This window comes from Lissotriton vulgaris, chromosome 7 (genome assembly GCF_964263255.1).
Source record: "Lissotriton vulgaris chromosome 7, aLisVul1.2, whole genome shotgun sequence".
In the NCBI taxonomy this organism is placed as follows: Eukaryota; Metazoa; Chordata; class Amphibia; order Caudata; family Salamandridae; genus Lissotriton; species Lissotriton vulgaris.
In genome coordinates this window covers 338,891,810-338,904,229 of record NC_141695.1, presented here as the reverse complement: position 1 = coordinate 338,904,229, position 12,420 = coordinate 338,891,810, and the positions used below count along the sequence as shown (strand labels likewise).

The 12,420-nt window shown below is 43.0% G+C and overlaps 1 protein-coding gene across 1 annotated transcript in view; it reads right to left on the bottom strand.

Annotated features, from left to right (window-relative positions):
- Window positions 1-2,887: 2,887 nt before the first annotated feature.
- Window positions 2,888-12,420, bottom strand: part of GYS1 (glycogen synthase 1) — a 167,624-nt gene continuing 158,091 nt past the window's right edge. The window contains exons 14-16 of the mRNA XM_086930200.1: window positions 7,626-7,789; window positions 6,699-6,779; window positions 2,888-5,871 (exon numbers count right to left, since the gene is read on the bottom strand). Of these exons, the coding sequence (XP_086786326.1) occupies window positions 5,539-5,871; window positions 6,699-6,779; window positions 7,626-7,789 (578 nt within the window). The 3' untranslated portion in view covers window positions 2,888-5,538. The remainder of the gene's footprint in view (window positions 5,872-6,698; window positions 6,780-7,625; window positions 7,790-12,420) is intronic.

Sequence of the window (12,420 nt, the reverse complement as noted above, 5' to 3'; positions counted from 1 at the left end):
TCATTAGCCAGTTTTTTTCCAAGACAAGGTGGGCCATATCTATTCAAATTTTAATACACCTATGGAGTATTTGAACCAGTTAGATGACAATAACATGATTGGAGAGTCCCCCAGTTTCATGGAATTCAGACCAGTGTCGGTGGAACTGGTCACTGATCTGATTAAGACAGTTAAATCAGGATCCCCGTCTGACCCATGCTCCCCGTCAGTCTTCTAAGCGCTTTCAGACGGGATAGGCACTAATTTAATGAGCATCCGCAATGCTATGTTTTGCTCTGGCACCTACCCTTCAATATGGAAAAAGGCCATTATTCAACCTTTGCTAAAGAGAAGTAATCTTGATCCAGGAGAACCAAAAAACTACAGACCAATCGCACGTTTACCTTTTCCAGCGAAGATCTTTGAAAAAAATATGAATACCCAGCAGTTTATAGAAGAGAATAAACTGCTAGACGACACTTAATTTGGCTTTAGGAAAGGACATGGCAAGGAGACTGCTCTTATCAAAGCATCAGATGAAATCAGAATGGTGCTAGACAGAGGAGGTGGCACAGTCCTGGTACTTCTGGATTTATCAGCAGCTTTTGACACGGTTAATCATGTCACCTTGATCAACCATGTCTCAGCCTTAGGTGTCGGACGAAGGGCCAAGGCTCTTCTGTCCTCTTTTCTCTCCGAAAAGACTCAGTCAGTCAGCATGGGCGATTAGAATGCATCAGTCTTTGCTCTTCCCTGTGGTGTTCCGCAGGGATCGTCGCGGAGCAAGACCCTGTTTAATATATATATGTGACAGACTTAGCAAGTGTAATAAGACTTTTGGTATGGGTCTAACGTCCTATGCGGACGACACACAACTTGTGCTAGGGGTGCATAAAGATAGGGCGGCAGTGGCGGCTGGCTTTCATGATGGCATGCTGGCCATCAGCTCATGGATGGCAAACAGTTGCCTTAAATTAAATTCAGACAAGACCGAGGTAATGGTTTTTGGCAACTTAACTCCGGGATGGTCTCCGACATGGTGGCCAGAGGAATTGGGAGTGCTCCCTACTCCTGTTAAGAAGGCCAGAAACGTAGGCTTCATGTTTGAGGAGATCCTCACTTTTAAACAGCATGTCAATGCGGTGGCTTCTTCGTTTTTTTTACGTTCTAAGGAAGATACAAAAAATTGCTACCTTATCTCCCAATGAGTTTTGGAAAAACTCATTAGTACTCTAGTTATGTCAAGAGTTAATTACTGTAACGGCCTGTTAATTAATGCACAAGAAAATGTGCTGAACAGGCTGCAACGGATACAGAATGCATCCGCTAGGATATTGTCAGGTACTCCAAAGTTTAAGCCAATTTCCAGTGTTAAACGCCAACTCCATTGGCTGCCGATAAAAAGAAGAACGAAATTTAAGGCACTATGTATTGCTTATAAAGCAGTTCATGGTACAGGGCCTGAATATCTGAAAAAAGATTTTCAAGCATATGCGCCCAGCAGAGCGTAGCCTTCGCAGCCGCCAACCTTCTTATCGTTCCCAAAACAAACAAAGTTAACTGGGACGACAGTAGATTTGTAGTGGCATTGGCTAAACTTTGGAACCTGCTCCCTTAACAAATTAAGACCAGTTCAACACTTATCTTTTAGGAAACAAGTGAAAACTTGGCTATTCGAGCAATAAAAAGCCTTCTCGCTATCCTTACAGTTCATAGCGCTGAGACACCCTTGGGTATTTGCGCGCTCTATAAATTGTTAAATAAAATAAAAAGGCTATTTCTCTTCAACGCCTATCATTGTTTTGGCTCCGAGATGCCAGTCAAATCTGGTGCTGAGACCCCAGAGGTCTTTGATAGAGCGGTTGGCATTGAGGTGGGCTGGGTCTTGGATGGCTTGCTCGGCGTCGTGACTGGAATCGGCTCTTAAGTCTAAGGTCAGTGACTTCCATGGCAGTGTGTCCCCAATTAAGGCCTCAATGCCTGGCTGCTGGAGGGGTGGCGTGTGACTTAGTCAGAAAACTATTACTCACAGTTGCCATCTTCGGATGTTGGCCTGGCGTGGACTGCAGGTCCGGCACCTCAGAGTACAAGGGGGAATCTAGTTCCTGGCTGAAGGATGCAACCTGCCTCTGCTTCAATGTTATCCCCAAAGAAGTTGGGGGTATCATCATCTAAGTGTTGTTTTACGGCGTGTGATCAACAGTTACGGATGGTCTTTTTAGAGCAGAAGTTGAGGCAAGCAGAGCAGGAGACCTTGTTATCCCGAAGCGACAGGACTAGGATTACAATCTGTGTGCTGATCTGTCCACAAGTACTTGTGATGGCAGTGTATACAGTAGCGAATGGGTGTTTTTTCCACCACATTCTTGAGCGCAAGATCCGACGGAAGAGCCCTAAGAGCGGTGTTGAGGACACCAAGACTTGAATCGGATGGAGGGTCAACGATGGAAAACTAGATTCACTGGGGAACTTAGGACTCAAGAGGCCCGACAAAGAAAACCATGCATTTTAGAGCCCAGGCAAAGTACATACGACCCAGACAGCAGAAGTAAACAATGTAACTATGGAGGTGATGCCCATGCGCTCAGCCAGTCATAGGAGGAGTCACTATACCTTGTGCCTCAAAAGACTTCTTTGAAGAAAAACAAGAGCCCAACACTAGATGGCATGAGTTTGCAGTGCATGTATATCTAAAGCTACACATGACACAAACCAGGCTTAATACAAGGCTTTTGCCAACTAGCTTTTGTTTACTATAGTGCTATGTATCTTACCTTTCTATACTTCTCTTGAAAACCAAGAGCCTCTTTTTGGAGTGTAGATTCCTGCTCAATGAATAATCAAAAACAAAATACACACAAGACTTCGAATGGCTTTGGCTAGACAGATGACCACATAGAACCTGGTGTTTTGAAATCATAAAATTTATTTTTATATTCTTAAATACTCTTTTTTTCTCTTTTCCAAATGACCTCAGATAACGTATGGATTTCTTTTTTCTTCCTACATCAACATCTGCACACACTGACATAATACACAGAACACACCCAAGGAAATGAGCACACTTTATAGCGGAAGATGTATGCGAGCTCTGCAAGATCTGTGGCACAGGGAGGGAGGCACTCTGGAAGACCCTCTGTATGTTTCAAAGGAAAGGGTTGGAAGCGCATTCGAAAGAAAGACAACAATGTGGTGTCAGACACATGATGTTCACAGTTCTATTTACTGACTAAAAGTCACAAAAACTCAGTGATAATGTCATAAATGCTGTATTGTTCAGTGCTAGATAGCTGCAAAGTCTCTTATTCAAAAAACACTACCCTTGTTAATGTCAAATGATAACCACCAATACTCTATTGCACTGCCATGGGGTATCAACTAAGCTGCTCAGTGGAAATATGATCCAAGAAGGGTAGATTGTAGGGTACAACCGGGTTGTTTATCCATGATCGTAACTTAATGGACCATTTAAATTAGCAAGTGGAGTAAGACCGGGAATAGTCCAGATTGATAGTGGACATCTGTAGAAATAAAAAAAAATAAAAAAAATCTAAAGACCAAACCATCCCCACATTATGGGAGGAAAGGGTCCTTGACGGGCCTCTGACATAGTGGGCTCTGTACCCGGTTTGAATGATTCCAAGATAACTAGAAAGACAGGGGAGCCACAGATTCAATAATAATGTGAAACACTGGCAGTCGAAAAGTTATGCAGAGAGTAAAACAATAGTTCTGAGGTAGAAATACTAAAGAATTGAACATTTCAATGATTTCATCTCATGGTACGAATGATTCACAAAAGAGGGAACCCGCGTGCATGCCACCCCCACAAAGACTTTTGCAGTTATTAAATAAGTTCTGATAGTTCAAGACAGACAGCACCTCTATCCTTGGAGAAACATATGTGTGCTATGTGGTCATTTAGACCAGTGCCCTTGAACCATCCTCAACAATAACTGTGGATAGGCGGAGATTCTGCAGTCAATGAGATGTCTACACAACCGCATACTGCTCTGCTTGAGCATACATGGCAAAGGGACATGGACAACCAAGGGGCATATAACACTCCCTAATAGCCAGCATGTAATGACAGGCTGTCGCTACGAGCAACACATGAGTTGCACCAAAAGATTTTCTTTGGAGCCAGGTTTCAAGAAAAGTCAGAACGTTACTGGCGACCTCCACACAACTATCCCCTAAAGTAACTTTGCTCCGAGATCACGGCGTTGCCCACATGCACTATTCCTGCACTACTTACTACACCTCCTCCTGCTGGAGAGACGTTGTAGGAAATCTGCAAGATGCTATGTGACAGCAACAACACACCAGTTCCAAACGTTCTCTTTGTTGGCCAAGAGTGTAAGTGAAAAAGTCACCTGCTTTTAAAGAGGTTCATCAATGTCCTGTGAACTGATACTAAATTCATTGGCTGATAACTTGCCTTCACTCAGTCTAACATGGGTAAAGACACTGCAATTCAGGCCCATTTACAGAATGCATAAACAGGACCAATAGTTGTCCAAAACATGCCAGAAACAGTGCTTCCTCTGATGGAGCCCTACTTCAACAGGTCCTAATATTTCTTTTTAGAGTAAGGACCGAAACCATAGCCACCAACGAACGCATTGTGCTTTGAACTTTAGGTGGCCTGCCACCTGCAAGGAACACAGCTCCTCTGCTAGTCCACACCACAAAACAATAAACTGATACAGTATGTCTGATTCTATTCTGTGCATGTTTGCTTTAGGATGTCCCACGAACGTGCTCGAACAATCACTGCACATTCAAAATGTATAGATCAACTAGGCTCAGGCTTTCGCATAGCAGAGATTTGGACAAATGCCTGGCTTCCAATTCTCGACGTTACTACCTTGTTAGACCCTGCCCATCTAGATTCAGACCATCCTCGCGATCTACTTCCCAATACTCTCATAACATTAAACACTCTGGCAATGGTGGAGGCTTAACGCATTCCAAGCTCGATTTACCCTACATCATATTCAGATTCTTCTGGGCTTCGGTAAACTGGTGTAAATTCTACTCCTTTGCAATATACATCTATACGTTGTGCATTATCCGGGTTTCATATGCTTAACATGACTTTGATCACATCTGGGTTTGAGTAAACCAACATTCCACAATTAGGTAACATTACAGTAAGAGACACATGTTCCAGGCATGAGCATGCAATAAACCTAAGGTGTGGATGGTCTAAATCTACAATGATTGTGTCATAAAACTGAATCCAGGATGCTTTCTGAACTGATTTTAAACACCTCCAGAAATTGAGCAGCTGGAACGAAAGCAGCAGCAGGAAAGTTTGAACACACAACCAGAAGGATCAGAACCGAAAAGTGCGAAATAAAGTTGAAGATCAGTGTGCCAAGTGGATGGGGACAAAGAAAGCAACACTGGTGCAAAACTCCTCTGATCACTGGCTCCACAAATGCCCTCAAGGGTCTATAGAATGAAACATCCATTAATGCCACTTGGTTTCTGTGTGGTACTCCATAATAACCGTTCACAAGCACCAGAGAATCAACAAGAGGATGGGCACACCTAGTTTCTCTCTTCTAGAATGGAGCCGCTGGGACTGCTTAGCTCGCTTGGGCTGCTGGGATTGGTGGGTGTGCTGGCATTGCTGGCGTTGCTTGAGGTACTGGCATTGCTGGTGTCAACAGATCCCTTCTTGGAACGCTTTCTCCACTCAGGAACAGGCCCTACCACGCCCATGGCTGGAGGCTTGATGTTCTGACGGTCCTTTTCAGCCTCCTCCTCTTCGTCATAGCGCTCATCATCCTCTTCGGTTTCGCTGTGGTGTGGGCTGGAGTGGCGTGACAGCGATGGGGATGGTGGGACGGATGCAGGACGTGGGTACCGGAATCCTTGGGCCTGAAACATACAAGGAATAGGCTCCCATTGACCATGTGCAAACCCATACAAATTATCAACAAGGAAGTGAACTAGAAAATAAACATCATAACCAGGGCAACTAAAATCTGGATTCAGGCACACATGGCTGTCTGGCAACATCAGCAGGCGACATTAGCTACTTATCAATAAATGGTACCAGATAGCAAAGCATCAAAACATCTCAACAAAGTCACAATGCATCACTGATAAATACTCCTTGGAGGTCATCAGGACAGTTGTGGCTTTAGAGGGTTGTGACCATGGAAAGTAAGGATGACCAAATATTGAGCTTGGTTTCATGAACTGCTAAACCATGGCACATATAGGACACAAGACAAAGCCCAACAGTTTTAGACACATGATTTATCATCCATGCCAATATGCATGCATGTGTCAAATGTTTTATTGCACATGAAAAGATGGTGGGTTAAGGACTATAGACAAAGAATCAACAAAGTGATGGGACCTGTTTGGAATGTTTACAGCAGCTAGTGACAGTGAAAAACTATAAACGAATCAAACAAACTCCGGTCACCACCCAGAGCAGGCAGCCTCCTCACCCAAAAAGGTAACCGCCTCAATTCAAAGAAAATTGTATGAACAAGTTCACTAAAATGACTCCGCTGCCCTTTCACTTCTGGTGCAAATAGAAGAACATGTGTTTACGACATTCAGAAGACAGAGTTTTTGAGCCATTCATGTGCCAATAGTTTAAGGAATCCAGACCCTTTTCACAGAGTAAGACAAGTCTACTATCAAGGTTCTGCCATAGAAGCAACAGTGCAGAAAGAGAGTGCAGTACTTACTGCGGTGGGTTCATGCGGCTCATAGGTGAAGTTGTCCGGGAATGCTTTGGCAAGAGACATGTGTCGAGCATACATATAATACTGTAAGATATAAGCAGACAGCCACACATCAGAACTCAATCTAACTTATACATGCTTTAGTACTACCCTGGATATCTCTGGTGTAATACCCTCTGTCCCTTGACATGCCTGTCTATTAACTTCCCAAATAAACTCAACGATGAATTCCTGGTCGATCTATTCCAGACCTTCTAAAAATCTGTTGGAATCGCTCTATGGAGCCAGTCCAAAAACGCTGCATTCCAGATTAAGATCTCGGTCAAAGACTTCCAAGATGTTGGACTTCCTAAAACCGGAATAAATATCCTTTTCTAGGGATGTTTATTTTTAAGACTTACAGTAAGGTCTCTTCCATCGTGGTAATCTCTGTTCCTTACAAGCCCCAACATTTCTTGCAGTTTTATTCCTTTACCCTTGCAAGCTACTACTTGAAGTCTTCCCTTCTCAATCTTCTTCGAGTTGTGCCTCATCTGTCCACTCCCACAGAGAATTAACTCTAGAAGGTTGCTTTCCTTTCTCAATTCCTTCACATTCAGAAAGTTCCTTAGTCACCCCGAAACTCTGCAGTCTTGTTTGCAAATGTAATTTACTCACCAGTCAGCATTCTGATGAACTTGTTCATCCCTACCCTGCAGTTTTACTCTCATTTTCATACTGGCTCGCTTATACTCAAGCTAAGCGTTACTCCATTACTCGTCCGGACCCACTCGGATCACAGCACCATCCCATATCATTTTCTTTCGTTCAATTGTCAGTTCACACTCTGCCACCTTCATCAATTATCCGTACCATGACACTCGGCTATCAGGGTCCTTTCCTCGCCTCCCTTGCTCATCTCTCACCCAGCTAGCAGTTTTCGACTCTTACCCTTCCCAGGTACTTCCAGTCCAGCAGGTCTGACAGACGCTCCGTCCGGTTGCGCTGGATGATACGCTGCCGTCTCGTCTGCTGGCAAAAGCTGTACAGGAAGGAGGTAAGCTGGGTGCAGGAGTCGTCTAGACCCCGGAACCGTCGGTCCAAGATGTAAATACCTGCAAGGTAAACCGCTGGGAGTGAGAGAGTGCTTGAGAGAGGCAGCTTTAGAAATATGTGAAGCAAGACAATAGGGTAGCAAAGGATTGAAAGGCACAGAGAAGGAAAGAAAGAAGACAAATAGAGATAGGGATACCTTGCCCAGAAATAGTGGAAGAAGAACAAGGAGACAAGGGAGGGAGGGAGGGAGGGAGGGAGGGAGGGAGGGAGAGAGAGAGAGGAAGAGAGAGAAGCAACAGGTAAAGAGGTTTACGACAGTGGTCTAAATCGCTGGACCATCAGCATCTCGCTATTAAAAGCAACGCCTTGTTCAGAACCAGTAAATAGACAGTTCATAAGACAAAAGTAAACAAGGTCCTATCAATTCTCCCCCCCCCCCGCTCCCCACCCACAATTGCCATCTGCATTAAATTCAGACAGCTAAATATTTCTGCAATTGTTCCAAAAATACATTTAGCAAGATTAAGGCAACATTTACTGTGTTCAAACAATACCAACTAAGACCAAAGGCCAAGCTTCTGCATGAAACAAATCCGACAATCTAGCTTTAATCCTTATACACCATGTTCCAGGAGTGCAGCATGGTACTCCAACTGACACACAAGCATCCAGGCAGCCAAACATTCCATTCAAGACTCTCACACCAAGAATCCATGCATCAGATTCACACTGGCTGAGCAGCTAGGGAGTAAGTAACCAGATAAATACAACACAAGATACTACATATCTCTTGGAGGAGTTGGTATCCAGTCAATGGTTTGCAACCATACTAGTAAAAGCAAACAACTGATGCAATGTCATTGTGAATCGGTAAGAAAGGGGATACCAATTTCACCCCCCTTTTGCTACCGATTCACAATAAGTTGTACTAAAGGGATATTTTGAGTCAAAAAACTGGAGGGTGGGTGAAGAGGAGAATGGATCCTGTGTGCCTCTTCTAATTTGTCCACACATTATGGAGCCTAGTGGGCTAAGACAGAGGCATTGTAGATGTGAAGTATAGTCCATAACCGGAGAGTCCTCAATAAAGCATACTCGTTGATGCATACATCCTCAACCTTCAGAATAACTTGACATTGATGGGCAAGCTGACATCTATGCATTCAAAATACACTGGCAATGATGCTGCTGTAATTGATGTGGTACAAAAGGGGGTGGTGATGGACGGAGCGTCTGAACCAATCAAACACTCACACCTAGTCTATTGATGTGACAGAACAATGGAGGCATCAGTGGGTCTAATAAGAATCAAGAGAAGAGGGGTCTTCCCAGAAACCTCCTCGCCATGTTGCAAATCAGAGTTAGAGGGAACAGTGCTCTATCCTAAAGGGCAGTATCTGTCTTTTCAAGCTGGCTCAGTTTCCCAGCAATCGAGATTTTTCTCTATTCCTCACATTTCAAAATCACACACACTCACAACAGTATGACTATTTTGAAACAAACAATATGGTGTTTATCATATCTGCACATTTGTTCACTATATGAAAACAATATACTAGCATAATGGAAACCTCACCAGAAGTGAAAAATAAATCCAATAAACTAATATTCCCTTTATTAAGAAAGGTTTACAAATGTGGGAGCTATCCCAAGGCATCATGGGAAGTGAAAAAAACAATGCCAAAAAGAAAATTGAAGAGAAAAATAGGCCAAAAAGAAAGAAAAATGTTACCTACTCTAACTATCAGTTTGTAATTTTTAGTGCTGTAGATTTACATGCTTTGCACAATCCTGCAATATAGGGCCATATGCATGTACACATTTTCCCATAGACACAGAATGGGCAAAACTCGGATGCATCTGGCCCATAGTGTTGGCGCCGAGACTAAGGCGTATTTACTTTGTTTGTTTTTTAGAAGTCTTCAGTTACACAGGTGTATTAAGACTCTTACACGGGTGTATTATGACTCCTCCCTCAACCCCACAATGCACCAGAGCAGAGACTCCACCTCAGATTGTGTTTTACCCCACCAAACGGATGAATGTAGTAAGCAGAGTTAGCGAAGCTGAAAGTTTTAGTGTACAGATACATTGTGCAAGTGAAAAATATCACCTGCTGCACTGGCTTGCTTCCAGCGAGCGAGGTGGGAGGGTATATGTGAATCTACAGCACTATAAGCTACAAATGGATAGCTACAGTGTAAATGATATTTTTCATTTGTAGTATGTGCTTCTGTAGATCATATGCTCTGCTTAGATTACAAAGCAGTGCACTCCCAGGAAGCAGAGGATAGAAACCAGATGAGGCAGATGTGGACTCTTCGGCCAACTTGAACCTTCTGTTGGCTAAAATATCTACACAATAATGTTAATTGAAAGTGTGCAATGTTGACCCAGCATTTGCCCTGCATATGTCAGCTAAGAAAACGTGTCATTGGTGGAATGTTTCAGCAGCACAGAGTACACAAAGTTCGTTTTGCCTTGCACAGCAGACTTGTATATGCAATGGACAATCCATTTTGCTAAACCAAACTTGGAAATGGGATTTGCAAGGTATATTTAGCAACATACACAGAGCAGATGTTTTGGCTTACAAATACAATATAAGACATTTGTGCCTTCTTAACATCAAACGGGTGTAGTGCTTTCTCTGCAACTCACTCTGGGCTTGTAAAAAAAAAAAACTTAGCAGCTCTGAGGTTTGGTTTACATAAAACGGGGAAGCCGCCTTGGAGTAAAAAACTAGGATTAGTCCAGAAGACAACACAATCCATGTGTACTTGAATGAAAGGTTCTTGTACAGCTAGAGCCTGCAGCTCACTGACCCTTCTTGGAAAATGGTTGCAACTAAAGAAAATCACCTTTCAAGAAAGATATTGCGAAGTGCAAGAGTTAAGAGGCTCAAAAGGAGGCCTCTTGAGCCAGGTAAGTACCACAATAAGGTTTCCATGAAGAGGCTAGTGGTGCACTTCGAGAGACTACTCTCTTTACATACACCATGGGTGGTGTCTAAAGATGACTGGAATTTTAAATAGAGTGTGTTGCCTGCTTTGCACTAAACAGTAATTGCTGCTAAATGTAACCTAAATGATGGCTATGCTAACCCTGCCTTCTCAAGATGAAAGAGATAACAAATTATGTCTTGCACTGAAGCCTTTAGAGGTTTTCTTTTGTTACTGAAGCAATAATGGACAGGAATATCCACTCTGCTGCATAAAAGCATGAGTAGTGGGCTTGTGAGGCTCTCGCAGGATTTGCATAGACTCTTCAGGTAGCTTAAGATGCCCAAACTCTATGACCTAAAGTGCAAAATCGCAAGGTTCATTTTCTTAAAGTTTAGATACCCGAGTTGCAGCTTAGCTGCAAGGGATGTTGTATCAGAATATGTGCTTTGATGGGGAGCTTTTCATGTGGATAGATAGAGTTCCAGAAGCGTTAAGAACCAGGACTACCTTGCCCAGGTTAGTGACATCAGAACGAGGTATGGTTAGACTGTGTTCACCTATAAACGAAGGTTGGTGATTTTGATTTTTCTGTGGTGGAGGACAAATCGATTATGGTTGTGCTCCATTGTTGGACGTATTGGTTAAATACTTGGGGAGTCCTCTCCAATTCATGTACTTGTTGATGTATCCTGCAACCGAGGTTTGCAAAGTCATTGTCCACCTTAAGCAGATGCTCTGCACAGTTGTACATGACTACAAATGGCCCAGTGCCACATCTTTTGAGCTCTGGCTAACAGAAGAGGTAGGCGAGTCCTCCGTTCTTTCTGAATGCAATACATGGCGGTCAGATAGCCTGTCGTCTCAAAGACTGTTTTGTTTCGAATAAGCATGTAAAAGGCTCTGCGAGCCAACTGTATTGCGGTCGGTTCAACTTAGTCGATGTGATAACCTCTTTGCTCTTGCATCTAGGTACCATGAATTGCCATGTTCTTCAGCTGTGCTCCTGTGCAGCTTGTGAGTGAGGCATACGTGGTGATGGTTACTTGCAGCTGACTAGGTCTAGGAAAAGGCCAAGAAAAAGGCAAGCCAGTGACCGATTCCATCACACTAGTTTGTGCTGTATTATGGGAATGCATGAGGTAATCATTCAAAGCAGTTTCATTACTGTTCTTACAGTTAATGGGTGTGGGATATTAATAAGGGGAAGCAGACTTTGTAATGCCATCACCCTCTCTTGGTTTGGGTAGGCCATACTTGTTACCGATTGCAGCACTGCTCCTAGGAACACTTGAACCTGTTGTGGCTGAGATGCAACTTTTTGGCGTTCACTTTGAATGTCTGTGTAGTAGCAAAATGCTGCCTGGGTGTGTACTACAATAGGTCAGAATGCCCGCAAGGGATTTATTTACATAAATGTATTTGACCAGTTTCTATGCAAGTCAATATGTCATATCTTGACAACATTTCAATTCACAGTTATTTAAAGATAAATTCAAGAAAACAATTATTTAGAATGCAATAAATCCCAAAGCAGGTGTGTGGATTAATAATTTCGTATTAAAAAAAAAAAGATGTATACAATAAGGGGTTTACAAAAAAATCAAACATACAATGACAATGGTTTTTCTTAAATTACATAGATTTTATGGGACCACATGCCAATGTATAGAATGTCTAATTCATGCCGAACGCCACAGGGAAACCACGACCCATCAAGAGACATTAATGTTAACATCAGTGATGTT